At 46.0% G+C, this 13,603-nt stretch overlaps 1 protein-coding gene across 7 annotated transcripts in view; it reads left to right on the top strand.

Moving 5' to 3' along the window:
- Positions 1 to 9,956: 9,956 nt before the first annotated feature.
- Positions 9,957 to 13,603, top strand: part of MLLT10 (MLLT10 histone lysine methyltransferase DOT1L cofactor) — a 191,994-nt gene continuing 188,347 nt past the window's right edge. For 2 of the 7 annotated variants that reach the window (XM_073581823.1, XM_073581822.1), the window contains exons 1-2: positions 9,957 to 10,232; positions 10,324 to 10,486. In XM_073581823.1, coding sequence (XP_073437924.1) covers positions 10,324 to 10,486 — 163 coding nt within the window. In that variant the 5' untranslated portion in view covers positions 9,957 to 10,232. Of the gene's footprint in view, positions 10,233 to 10,323; positions 10,487 to 13,603 lie in introns of those variants that run through there. The other 5 variants (XM_073581828.1, XM_073581824.1, XM_073581825.1 and 2 more) reach the window with 4 other exon arrangements.

Here is a 13,603-nt window from a genome sequence, read left to right as displayed (position 1 = left end):
TAAGGAAAATCTGTACATTTTCTCTTTTGGATGAGTTCAGGCAGCAGCATGGAAAATTGTGCCAATAATGACTGCAAATTGCAGACGAGACTGGCCCCATGTGCAGCCCCATGTGCTCATCTGCATTGCAGTCGGGTACCGGTGCTAACTTTCATTGAAAGCGCTATTGTATTTCAAGAAAATGAACCAAAGTGGCGCCCAGTATCGATCCAGGTGAAAAACATCTATAATCACACTGGCGATAACGGGCGGTCTGTGGTAAACCAATCATATGCTTGTCTGAACGAGCCTTTATGGAAATATAAACAATTAAAATAAACGTATTGTGGTTTAGCTCATATATTTTACACCATATTTTTTTTTCTTTTTGGGCAGAGTAATTGGTGAGAAAACATGGAGAACCCAAAGAAGTCTGATACCAGCAACAGAGCACGGCGAACCAAAAAAAGAAGGGCCCTGGAACCTGATGAAGATACAGTATGGCGTGCACGATGAGGTAACTATACATATGAGTGTAAGGGTACTTTCCCACGGGGCCTCACGCCGTTTTAATACATTTCACAATTTGTACTGATCAATGATATGGATTTAAAATCCTCAATTCTGCTAAACTTACCCCAAGAAATCTCACCTGTGGCCTCTTTCGTCCAGCCTGTAGATCCTCCTGCTTGGGTTGCTTTGCCAAGGGAACGGAGGATGCTGGATGTGCCCGCATTCTCCACCAACTGACATGGAAATCTGTATTACAAGCAAAACATCCATCTTCCATACAACTTGTAAATGAGATTGGAGGACATCTCACCCACATTTCTGGAACTGTAATACGAAATGGATTTTAATAGAAAGTTTGCTGCGTATATGGTCTGCGGGAAAAAACGCTACATAACGCACAGGCCATAAACGTGGTCAATTTTCTAGCAAAATACATTCACCCATCATGATCTTGCCAATTTTGGTTAAGTTTACATGTGGTATAGCCAAATATAACATCACATATAATATAAAAATTCATGGCACTTTCGTTGCATTTTCCACGTGAACTCTGATAGGGACTGTGAAGATCCCGTGATCAGCATTTTCCCATTAGTAGCAATGTGGCTTTCTATAGGAGTAGTTCTAAGAGCATTTCCTGGGAGCCATGACAAAAGTCACAAGCCCTGCCGCTGCATTTGGAGTCTATGACACTGTTAAAGTTTGCCATGTGCAGCACACACAAGTGCCGATTGGAGGGGGGTCATTCTAATGAATAAAAAAATATGCAGTGTATTGTTGATAACTTGTGTAAAACACTCACTTCGTGAGCAGGATATAGGAGTCGGTGATCATGTGTCTGCACATGCCAGACAAGATGCATGAAAGATTGGAAAGTATCGTACATCTGTCCTATTCATTCTCTTTAAGGAAAATCTTTCACTGAACTTTTAATTTAAAGGGATTGTTCAGGATGTTAACATTGATGGCCTATCCTTAGGATAGCTAACAAATAAAGTCTCACTCTGTAACACTATAGAATGCAATCATGAAATATATGAAATTGGAATTGCATAACTGCTCTAGAAAATAGGAAACAATTAAGATGCTTAGCACATAAATTGTCCTATTCATGTGTGCCCAGCAGCAAAAGACAAGGAGATTCCCTTTTCTAGGAACCTAACCTAACATGTACCTCTCCTGGGCTGCTAGCCCACAATTATGGGTAGGTAGGATCCTACTGTGATTAAACCCGCCATAGGGTGATGGATGAAGTGCTCGGTTCAGAGAGCCTGTATACAAATATCAAAGACTGGCTGTCACTTCCAAACAGAGAACAGGTGTGAACAAGTGCATACTAAGAGTAGCCACCTCCATTAATATCTAACCAATATAAATGCACTCTGTAACGCTATAGCATACAAACATTAAATAATAATAATAATAATCTTTATTTTTATATAGCGCTAACATATTCCGCAGCGCTTTACAGTTTTCACACATTTTCACTGTCCCCAATGGGGCTCACAATCTAAATTCCCTATCAGTATGTCTTTGGAGTGTGGGAGGAAACCGGAGTACCCGGAGGAAACCCACGCAAACACGGGGAGAACATACAAACTCCTTGCAGATGTTGTCCTTGGTGGGACAATATACAAATATACAAATTGGAATCGCATTACTGCTCTAAAAAGTAGTAAATAAATGGAGATACTTATCACATAAATTGGCCAATTCATATGTGCCCAGCAGCCACAACAAGGTGATCTTCTTTGCTGGGAACCTATTCTATTATGATTCCTCTCCTGGGCTGATAGTCTACATTTATATGGATAGGTAGGCCAGAGGCTGATGGATGAATGCACATGAATTGGCCAATTTATGTGCCATCTTTGTGTTTTCCTATTCTCTAGAACAGTGATACAATTCAAATTTTATATATTTCATGCTTGCATACTATAGCGTTACAATGTGCAGCTTTATTTGATAGTTACAGCATATATGAAAGTGGCTAATATTAATATGCACCTGTTCACACCTGTTCTCTGCTTGGAAGTGACGGCCAGTCTTTCATATTTATACATAGGACTTCTGACCGATCACTCCACCCATCAGTCTATGGTGGTTTTAAGCACAGCATGATCTTCCTCCTCAATTGCACTGCTTCACTGATTCTGCAAAAAGTTTATCTCATATTCTGTGCCTTTCCGGTCCAAAGTTTTGCCCCCTGGAAATAAAGAAGCAAATGTTGCCTTTAATAAACTGTGCGTGTACCACAGAACTTCTAATTAGGTGTGGCCATTATTTGATTGGCCAGCATCAGGGGAGAAAAAGAAGAAGGTCTGTGGTACACGTCCAGTTGAAAATTTTTATCTTTATTACCAGGTGGCACAACTTTGGAACGGAGAGGCACAGAGGTAAAAAAAAAAAAAAACTGTTCCAGAATCAGCGACGCTACGCCAGCTGGAGGAGGGACTCTGTTTCAATAAAAAACAAAATCCAGTGAAACATCGTTCTTAAAACCCCGCTACAACATGAGGCCTGAATGCAGCTATATATAAGGAGTGGTTGTATCACCGCACAACCAGACAGATTTTCTATTCAGCCAGGAAAAGCTGGATAAAGCTGAGGGACCTGTAATGCCAGAAACAAATATATAAGGATTGAGGATGACTCAATGATTTCTATTCTCTGGGATTTTACTTTTTTTTTGGGGGGAGGGGAGATAATTCTCGAAATTGTCTGAGTGTTCTAGATAATCCTGGTTCTGGTAATATATAAAAACAAGCAAAATGCTATAACGAATATTTTTGGGGTCTATTAGCTATATAATTAAAAATGATGGGGAAAACATGAAATTAGCAGATCTGGTGAGAACATGTAGCACATAATCCAAACTACATTTTGTATAACATCTAAATGCAAAATAATCCCCATCGTCACCCTTTCTTCGTCTTGCGAGGCGATGATTAATTATACCCTATATAGAAACAGGTGGGTAATCAGCAGCGTCGCCGTCCTCATATGCACACCTGTGCTGTGCCCGCTCCTCCTAATACTCACAGACGGGCGCCATAATGACAAGATTTATTCCTGGATGTTTCACTCCCTGACATACGATAGCTTTGCACCTTTTCTGTCACCACCTGCACAGCGCCACTTCCATACCCTTTGATATTTGATAATGAAAAAGCAGCCCCCCCAGAGGCATACCTTAAATCTTCTGGGTCCCAATGAAAAAAATCTATGCTAGATCCCACAGGTACCATGGTCTATTATGTGGGTATGGCTATACGGGATGGAGAAATCGGCCGCAAGAGAAATGAACAAATTGCAAATTTGACAATTCGCACCACAGCTCAGTTTCCAAGTGCAAAATATTTTGCTCAAATATCATCCACCTTACTGGTAATATTGTTCCCTGTGGTTTATCCATGGGTAAATCTTCAAAATCACCGACCTTCTGAATGTAAATACCATAATACTTGTATGTGGCAGAGGGTCTTTTAGACCATCCCAGGGTCTTTTAGACCACCTTTGCACCCCTATAGCCACACCACTGACATCCTTCACCTCCTGAAGAAAAGACCACAGTAAATTTTTGATTTTTTGTAATAGTCTTTCTTGTTTGTCCCTCTAGGTTCCCAAGTATTTGGTCATTTTTTGATATTGCAGATATTCTGCCCTATTTCTGCACGTATCATGTACATTAGGTTACTTGTGTTTATATTACATGCATTTTTATTGGATTTTTTACTTTTTTTTGCCTTTTGTTGGCGTGTCATGTTTTAAACAAAGCGCCTTTCTTTGTGACAATTCCTGGAATTTGGCTATATCAAAACATTATTGGTACAGATATGTGCGGACTTTTTCAAACACACAATGCAGTTTACGCAGCAAAAAAACCCACAGTGGGCAGGATATTTCTATAAATCCAATCCACTTTTCTGGGACTGCAAGGATATGTTCACGCAGTTTTTTTTTTGTGCAGCCAAAAACTTCACTCATGGTAGTAAAAACGCTGTATATAAAACGCAGAAAATAGGCGCAGGTTTTTTTTCTGCATTTTTAAGGCAGATTACATGTTAAGAAAGTACCGTAGTTATATTCTCAAAAAATGCTGCAAAGAGACAGTACCAATATTATGCTGTGTTTCTTTCACCATTTTTGCAGTGTTTCATTACTTTCAATGGGTAAAACATGCTGTAAAAATGCAGAAAGAATTGACGTGCTGCAAATTTTGAAAAAAGCTGCGTGAACATGAAATTTCGGAAATCTCATTGCTTTTGCAATACACAAAATATACAGCACAGTAAAATACAGTAAAGCGCAGTTTATTTTTTGTCCGAAAAAAATGTACATCCAAAAAAATACTCCGCAAAAATGCCAAGAGTTCGTTTTTTGAGCAGCGAAAACATGTGGCGTAAAAACTCACCAAAAATTCAACGTGGCAATTTCCCCGAAGACTATAAAAAAAAACGGTGGTCCTGTGATTGTCCGCTGCCTCTGTCGGGCACTGTTCATGCAATGTCAGCACCTGCTCAGCGCTGAGTTTTCAGAAATGGCAAGCGCACCGGAGGTGAGTATAGCTGCTATTATTTTATATAGGGGAAATATGGTGATAGAAAAAGGGTTGTCAGAGTAGTGAACCACCCATTTTAATGTGCTTGTTTGCTATACATAAAATGTTGAGATAGCAAACTAAAGACACACAGTGATGTCTGAATGAAGACTTAGCCTGGGTTCCCATTACGTTTAACCAGCCCGTTCAACGCATAGTGTAGGGTATAGCATAATGTGATCGCGTTATGCTATACCCGCTAGTGCAGATGAACCATCTGTGCTAGCGATGACGGAGCCTCAGACACTGCAGCCCGCGTCCGAGGCTCCGTCACTGAATGAAGGCACGTCACGAACGCATGCCGCTTTACGGCATGGGTTGCGATGCGCCCAATAATGGAGGGCAATGGCAGTGTTAACAGACTGCATTACACCTCGTTATGCCGCGGTGTAACGTAGTCCATCTAATGGACTGCCACAACGCAATACAGTATGAACCCGGCCTTAGCGATCGTTCAGTTGTGCGTATTATACGGACGTTTGCTGTCTGTGTAAATATCGGACAGCACAACGACCAATGTAATTCAATCTGGCTGTTCGGATGTCAGTTTTTACCTGCAGCATGCACTATTCTCTTCTGTACCTTGGATGAGGTTCACCCTTTCAAGTCTATGGCTGCGCCGATAATCGGCTCCCATACTGATGATTTCTGTAGCATCTGATTTTTACGAAAATCTAGGAAATTGTATTTGATCACGAACATTTCAAAATGTTGTTGTATAAATATGGATGCCACATGGACGTAATTTATGGACACGAAGGGAAAATGGATAACAATACAGATGAAAATTGTCAAGTTTTTTGGATGAAAATCTGATGATGTTTCTTACACTTATCTGATCTAGCATAAGGCCAGATTCAGAGAGGAGTATGGAAAATTATCTGATTTTAATCCAGAAAAAACGGATGATTTTTTAAAATCCGTTTTGTCACTCGTGTGCCATCCAGGTTTTTTTTTCACACAGTCGCCCATCTGAGCTGCCCTTTGTAATAACATAGGTCTACGTGCCATCCGATTCTAACATATTGAGTACAGGTACATAAAATATTCTCACCTGTACCTGACCTTAGAACTCATTCAGATGTCCATGTTTAATGGAGAGAAAATGTACTCATAATAGTCTATGAGACTGTTTACATTTCCGTCCTTTTGTGCAACGTGGGTCCCCAAAAAACAAAATGGAGACATGTCCAGTTTTGATCTGAGTGTGGATCAAACTTATCCATTCAAATCAATGGGTCCATGAAAAAAATGGACAGCACACAGATCCCATCTTAATGCTTTCGTTTTTTTTTACGGTTCAAAGTTTTTTTTCTCCATTTTGATAAAAGTGCACCCCAAAGACTTCATACATATAAAACAGCAAACACAGATAGTACTCACCCTCTCTGGGTCCAGCGCCGTCTTCTTAGGCCTCGTTCACACTTCAGTTGTTTGATGTCAGTTGCAAACCGTCAAAGTGTGAAAAACCGGATCCCTTTCCGCTTTGCAAAAAAGCGGATGCACTGGATCCGTGTTTTGGACAGATCTGCTGCAGCCGCCAATGTCTGAGAGAGAGAGAGATGTTTTGGCTTCAGCGACATCACGACTAAAGTGCACATCACCGCTGCAGCTCATCACTGAGATTAGCGGCGCCTGGTGACTCCATCAGCAGAGCTTAGTGATTGGCTGCAGCAGCGATGTACACTATAGTCGGTATGTCTCCACTGGAGCCAAGACATAGAGATCGACGAGCCGGTTCTGGATCCAGGTAGGGTGAGCACAATGTTTACTGATTTAGGCCGGGGTCACACTTGCGAGAAACTCACACAAGTCTTGCACCTCAATCCCCGGCACTCGGGACTGTAGTGTGCGGATGCATGTATTTCTATGCAGCTGAACGCTCTGGTTTGAGTGTCGGCGGCAGTGCCGGGTATTGAAGTGCGAGGCTTGTGCGAGTTTTATCGCAAGTGTGACCCCGGCCTTAGGCTGGTTTCACATTTGCGTTTCAGGGCGCAGCGACGGCCTGCGCACGGCCGCCACTAAGCCGCGCCCCTCCGATAGCTCCGCCTCAGGGCGCATGACGCTGCGTGCGTCATGCGTCCCCTATCTTTATCACTGAGGACGCAGGCCGCGCGCAGTATGCGTTTTGGCGGCGCCTGCGTCCTTTTGACGGTGCGCGACCAGCGCCAAATGCAACCTGTTGCAATTTGGTTGAGCTCGGCGCACCGTCAAAAGGATGCAGGCGCCGCCAAACGCATACTGCGCACGGCCTGCGTCCTCAGTGATAAAGATAGGGGACGCATGACGCACGCAGCGTCATGCGCCTGGAGGCGGCGCTATCGGAGGGGGCGCAGCAGGGGCGGGACTTAGCAGCGGCCGTGCACAGGCCGTCGCTGCGCCCTGAAACGCAAATGTGAAACCGGCCTCACATGTGTGCAGTAGGGTGACCGGATCTCATATGGGGGGGAAAAAATGTCAGAATCTTGTTCGTCTGGACCCCACAAAATGATTCCCCTTTCCAGATATTGAGAGAGCCAAAATTTGAGCTCGATCAAACGACGTTAACCCGTGCCGCTCGTCGCTCAAAGTTTGAAAAAATCCAAATTGAGGTATTTTAAGATTTAGGTATTTTGCATAGTCTGTTAGACTATAAAGAATGTGACAACAACATTGCAGAAATAGCCCTGACCAAATTTTCGAACCATTTGTGGTATTTGAATGCAGAGTTGGTGGGATTATCGTTTTTTGATCCCACCGTTACAGACAATGAAAAGTTGTTAATGGCTAATAAATTGCTCAGTAGCACAGATGAACCATCAGAGCACGCTAACCTACATGAGTTGATAATTTTACATAGTTATCTAATCTATTCTAGAGCTTTTGTTAAAGTAGTTTTTGAAACCTCAGAATATAATGCTCGGCATTTGCTTACAACTTGCAGGACATATTGCTTTTGTTCTTCATCTTTTGTCAGAAGGTCGTTAAAGTCGGTTACTTCCTACCTCTTTTAATTTTTCTTTCCTAACTTTTGGATTTACAACCCTAGCGTGCTCTGATGGTTCATCTGTGCTACTGAGCAATTTATTAGCCATTAACAACTTTTCATTGTCTGTACTGGTGGGATCAAAAAACGATAATCCCACCAACTCTGCATTCAAATACCACAAATGGTTCGAAAATTTGGTCAGGGCTATTTCTGCAATGTTGTTGTCACATTCTTTATAGTCTAACAGACTATGCAAAATACCTAAATCTTAAAATACCTCAATTTGGATTTTTTCAAACTTTGAGCGACGAGCGGCACGAGTTAACGTCGTTTGATCGAGCTCAAATTTTGGCTCTCTCAATATCTGGAAAGGGGAATCGTTTTGTGGGGTCCAGACGGACAAAATTCCGACATCGATTTTTTGCGGTTACCCTAATGTACAGTCTTTGGGGTCCCACTGTTTTGAAAAGAGGAAAATCCCTTTAATAAGGTGGAGAAGCTTAGCAAATTATTTTTGGGTTGCCTATGAGCAAAATGGATGCCACTGTGCTGGTAAAAATTGACACACGGGCCGAAAATCTCTAAAAATCGAAACAAATGGTTCATTATTATTTTTTTTTTATTTGCAAAGAAAACACAAGAGAAAATCCCTGATGTCTGAATGAGGCCTTAATAATATAAAGTAAAAAGAGTCGCCAAAAATGTGTGTGCAAATATAATAAAAGCGCTTGAAGTGCAGGGATATTTTCTGACAATGGGTAAACCCCGGGAAGATGCCACCAAGGTTGTAATATACATTTTCCATATCCGCTGACAGCCTCACCAATATATGCTATGGATTAAAAAAAATAAATAAAATTACACAATAGTGAACGCGGCTGTGGAAAACCATGTTACACATATTGAGAATGGTTTCGCAAACTTCTTTTACCTCACGGTACTTGGCACGCTACACCGCGGCCGCCGGGCCACGTTACTGTACAGAAGTCTGTGAGGCCAACCGAGGTTAAGCAGCTATTAAAATAAAAGGTTTAGGAGGCTGGAGCTGCGCTCCAGAGCGGTGCTCCGCACACGGGCAGCTTTATTACACAAGTGTCCGCTCCGGTCGGTCCAGTGCCAGCGGCCGAACTGGTAAAGACAAAGCTCTGTGGCTTCCATGTGTCGAAGACCATCATTTTCGGCATTTTTAAGTCACTTTTTTTTTTTGTCTTGTGGTATTCGTTGACATTTTTTTTTTTGCACCAAATTTTTCCAAAATAGCAAAATAGCGCACAAAAGAAAAAATTGTGTTTTAATCTTTGTCTTTAACCTTTTTTTAAGGAAAAAAAAAAAAATCACATGTTCTGCTAAAATATTGCAAAATTTGTGAAAAAAAAACCCAACAACAAACAAACATAAAATTGCTCCAGGAAGGAAAGGGTGCAGGTATTGGACTGCAGTACATTTGTGCAAAAAGAATTGTGACTTTTTTTTTTTTTAAAGATGCAATTTATGAAGCAGACGAAAACATTTTGGAAACCCCTAACTTGGCCCACAATGGTGAACATGGAAAAAAAAAACAAGTGAACACATATAAAACAGACATTTAATAAAGGTGTGAATATTAAAAGAATAAGGCGCAAATTAAAAAAAAAAATAGCAGAAATGGACAAAAAAGGCCCAAATTCAACCATAGTAACTAATCACAGTGCAGCTTTCATTTTTCAAGAGTACTATAGGAAATGAAAGCTGTGTTGTGATTGGTTGCTATGGGCATCAGTTTATTTCCAATTGTTATATAAATATACCCTTGGAGCCTATAGCAACCAATCACAATGCAGCTTTCACTTTCCCACATGTCTTAGCAGAACCTGATTGGTTACTACTGGTACGTTCCGCTCACACACTCTCCCGAGTCTTTCAGACAGACGCACGTGTTCAGATATACAGACAGGAGGAGGAGGAGGAGGAGGGAGAGGAAATGATCACGTCGCTGTTGGCAGCGCAGTCTCCGGACTTCCCACTGATCACCACTTGGCCGCAGTGACACAGTTCACCCCCTAGAGGCGCTGTTGCAGTAGTAGACATGAGTGTCATCACAGCGCATGCGTAGTGCTCTGCTTTCCGCGTCGTGATCCGGCCTCCTCTGCCAGGTCCGGGCAGCCCCGGCGACATGAGGCGGCTCCAGAGCAAGTAATGCGGGTGGCAGGCGGCGGCCGGCGCGGGGGCGAGCGTCGGCAGCGTAGAGGAGTAACCGGTGATTGTTGTGTTCGGTGTCCTGTAGATGGTGCCCGGAGATCTGCCCGTGACAGCCGAGGAAGAAGAGCTGACGACTAGTATGAAGGAGATGATCGGAGGCTGCTGCGTGTGCTCGGACGAGAGGGGCTGGGCCGAAAACCCGCTGGTGTACTGCGACGGGCACGGCTGCAATGTGGCGGTGCATCAAGGTAACCGTGAGCAGGGGGCTGCCAGGAGGGGAAGGGCTACCCTGCCAGGTGCACACAGTGCCCGCCCCGGCCTTCCCAGCCCTGACCCCGCTACATGCTAGTAGTGACACCCCCTGACCCCTTACCACCAGTGCCAGCCCCACACCACTACATATCAACAGGGCCAGCCCCACACCACCACTGCATACCCGCAGGGCGAGCCCCACACCACCACTGCATACCCACAGGGCGAGCCCCACACCACCACTGCATACCCGCAGGGCCAGCCCCACACCACCACTGCATACCCACAGGGCGAGCCCCACACCACCACTGCATACCCGCAGGGCGAGCCCCACACCACCACTGCATACCCGCAGGGCGAGCCCCACACCACCACTGCATACCCGCAGGGCGAGCCCCACACCACCACTGCATACCCGCAGGGCGAGCCCCACACCACCACTGCATACCCGCAGGGCGAGCCCCACACCACCACTGCATACCCGCAGGGCGAGCCCCACACCACCACTGCATACCCGCAGGGCCAGCTGCACGCTACTACACACTAACCTGGTCAGCCCTTACTAATGTATAGTACCAACCCCACACCACCACTGCGTACCCACAGTGCGAGCCCCACACCACCACTGCGTACCCACAGTGCGAGCCCCACACCACCACTGCGTACCCGCAGTGCGAGCCCCACACCACCACTGCGTACCCGCAGTGCGAGCCCCACACCACCACTGCGTACCCGCAGTGCGAGCCCCACACCACCACTGCGTACCCGCAGTGCGAGCCCCACACCACCACTGCGTACCCGCAGTGCGAGCCCCACACCACCACTGCGTACCCGCAGTGCGAGCCCCACACCACCACTGCGTACCCGCAGTGCGAGCCCCACACCACCACTGCGTACCCGCAGTGCGAGCCCCACACCACCACTGCGTACCCGCAGGGCCAGCTGCACGCTACTGCACACTAACCTGGTCAGCCCTTACTAATGTATAGTACCCACAGTGCCAGCCCCACACCACCACTGCGTACCCACAGTGCCAGCCCCACACCACCACTGCGTACCCACAGTGCCAGTCCTGACCCCGTCGGCAGTGCCAGCCACCCATCACTGCACACTAACCTGGTCAACCCTCACTAATGTATAGTGCCAGCCCCACACCACTGCATACCAACAGTGCCAGCCCCACACCACTGCATACCAACAGTGCCAGCCCCACACCACTGCATACCAACAGTGCCAGCCCCACACCACTGCACACTAAGGCTGGTTTCACATTAGCGCTTTTTAAGCGCACGCACGGCCGGGGGTAGCTCCGCCCCCGAGCCGGCTCTCTGCCCGGCGTGCCCGCCCCTTGCTTGTAGCGCCGCCTCCTAGCGCACAGCGGCGCCTGCGATCGGCGCACCCTATCTTTAGCATAGGGTGCGCAGGCCGTGCGCTAGTTGCGCTTTGACCTGCGCTGCGCACTTTTGACGGTGCGCCGAGAACGCCGAAATCCGAAAAGTTTGATTTTGGCGCGCACGGCGCACCGTCAAAAGTGCGCAGCGCAGGTCAAAGCGCAACTAGCGCACGGCCTGCGCACGATCTGCGCACCCTATGCTGAAGATAGGGTGCGCCGATCGCAGGCGCCGCTGTGCGCTAGGAGGCGGCGCTACAAGCAAGGGGCGGGCACGCCGGGCAGAGAGCCGGCTCGGGGGCGGAGCTACCCCCGGCCGTGCGTGCGCTTAAAAAGCGCTAATGTGAAACCAGCCTAACCTTGTCAACCCTTACTAATGTATAGTGCCAGTCCTGACCCCGCAAGCAGTACTAGCCACACATCACTGCACACTAGCATGGTGAACCCTCACTAATGTATAGTGCCAGCCCCCTGTCACTGCATATCAAGTGCCAACTCTGCCAGCCTCACACCACTACATATCAAGTGCCAGTCCTGACCCTTCCAACAGTGCCCACCCCTCACCACTGAATACCTACAGTGCCAGTCATAACCCTGCCAGCAGTGCCAGCCCCACGCCACTGCATACCTACAGTGCCAGCCCCACAAGCTACTCAATATTAACTGTCAACACTCACTAAAGTGTAACAGCAGTGTCTGCCACACATTACTGCATACCAACAGTGTAAGCACTCATTAGTGCATACCCAGAGTGTCAGCCTGGACCTCACCAACAGTGCCAACCACACACTATTGCATTCTATCAGTGCCAGCTTTGACCTTACCAACTGTTGGAGCGCTCACTAGTGCTTGCCAATAGTGCTAGATGCCAGTCCCCATCTTACCAACTGAGCCAAAACTCACTAGTGCATAATAGCAGTGCCAACCCTGACCTCACCAACAGTGCCAGCTACAACACTGCAGACCAATGGTGCTAGCCTTGACCTTACCTACAGTGTCACCCACATTACTACTTGTCATCATTGCAGACATCATTTTACCAACAATGCCAACCACACACCACTGCATGCAACCAGTGCCAGCCCTGATTATACCATCTGACTAGTGCATACCAGCAGTGCCAGTCCTGACCTCACCCAACAATGCCAGACACACACAATTGGAAGCCTTATCCTTGCCAAGTTTACCTGCCCTCACTAGTGCATACCAGCAGTGCCAGCCCTCATATAACTGGCTGTGCCCTACTGGACCTTGCCAACTGTGGTCAGCCCTGACCTTACCAACTGTTCCATCACTCACTGGTGCATACCATCAGTGCCTGTCTGGACTTTTGACAGCCCTGACTTTACCATCTCAGCCTACATTAAAAACAATGTGTATCCCATGCACCCCTCCATGTTCCGTGCAGACTTGGTACAGCTCCTCCATTAGGTTGTAAAAATTGCACGTACTCCAAAAATCCAAGGCATCAGGAATCTTCCTTCCACACAAATTATTTTTATAGACACCAGTGTACACACGAAAATTCTCAACATTTCGGTTGAGTGCATGCACTTTTTTACTTGGCTTGACAAAGGCTCTGCGTTGCTGAAACTTTGCAAATTTTCCTGTGTACACTGGTGTCATTAAAGGGAATCTGTCACCCTTTTTTTTCGGCTTGCCGCTGCCGGCATAGACATCGGGGGCTTATCTACATCATTCTGTAATGCTGTAGATAAGCCTC

Source organism: Dendrobates tinctorius, unplaced genomic scaffold (genome assembly GCF_039654945.1).
Source record: "Dendrobates tinctorius isolate UK_male_01 unplaced genomic scaffold, ASM3965494v1 ptg000070l, whole genome shotgun sequence".
Taxonomy (NCBI): domain Eukaryota; kingdom Metazoa; phylum Chordata; class Amphibia; order Anura; family Dendrobatidae; genus Dendrobates; species Dendrobates tinctorius.
The sequence above is the reverse complement of the archived record's forward strand: the minus strand, read 5'-3'. Positions and strand labels throughout refer to the sequence as shown.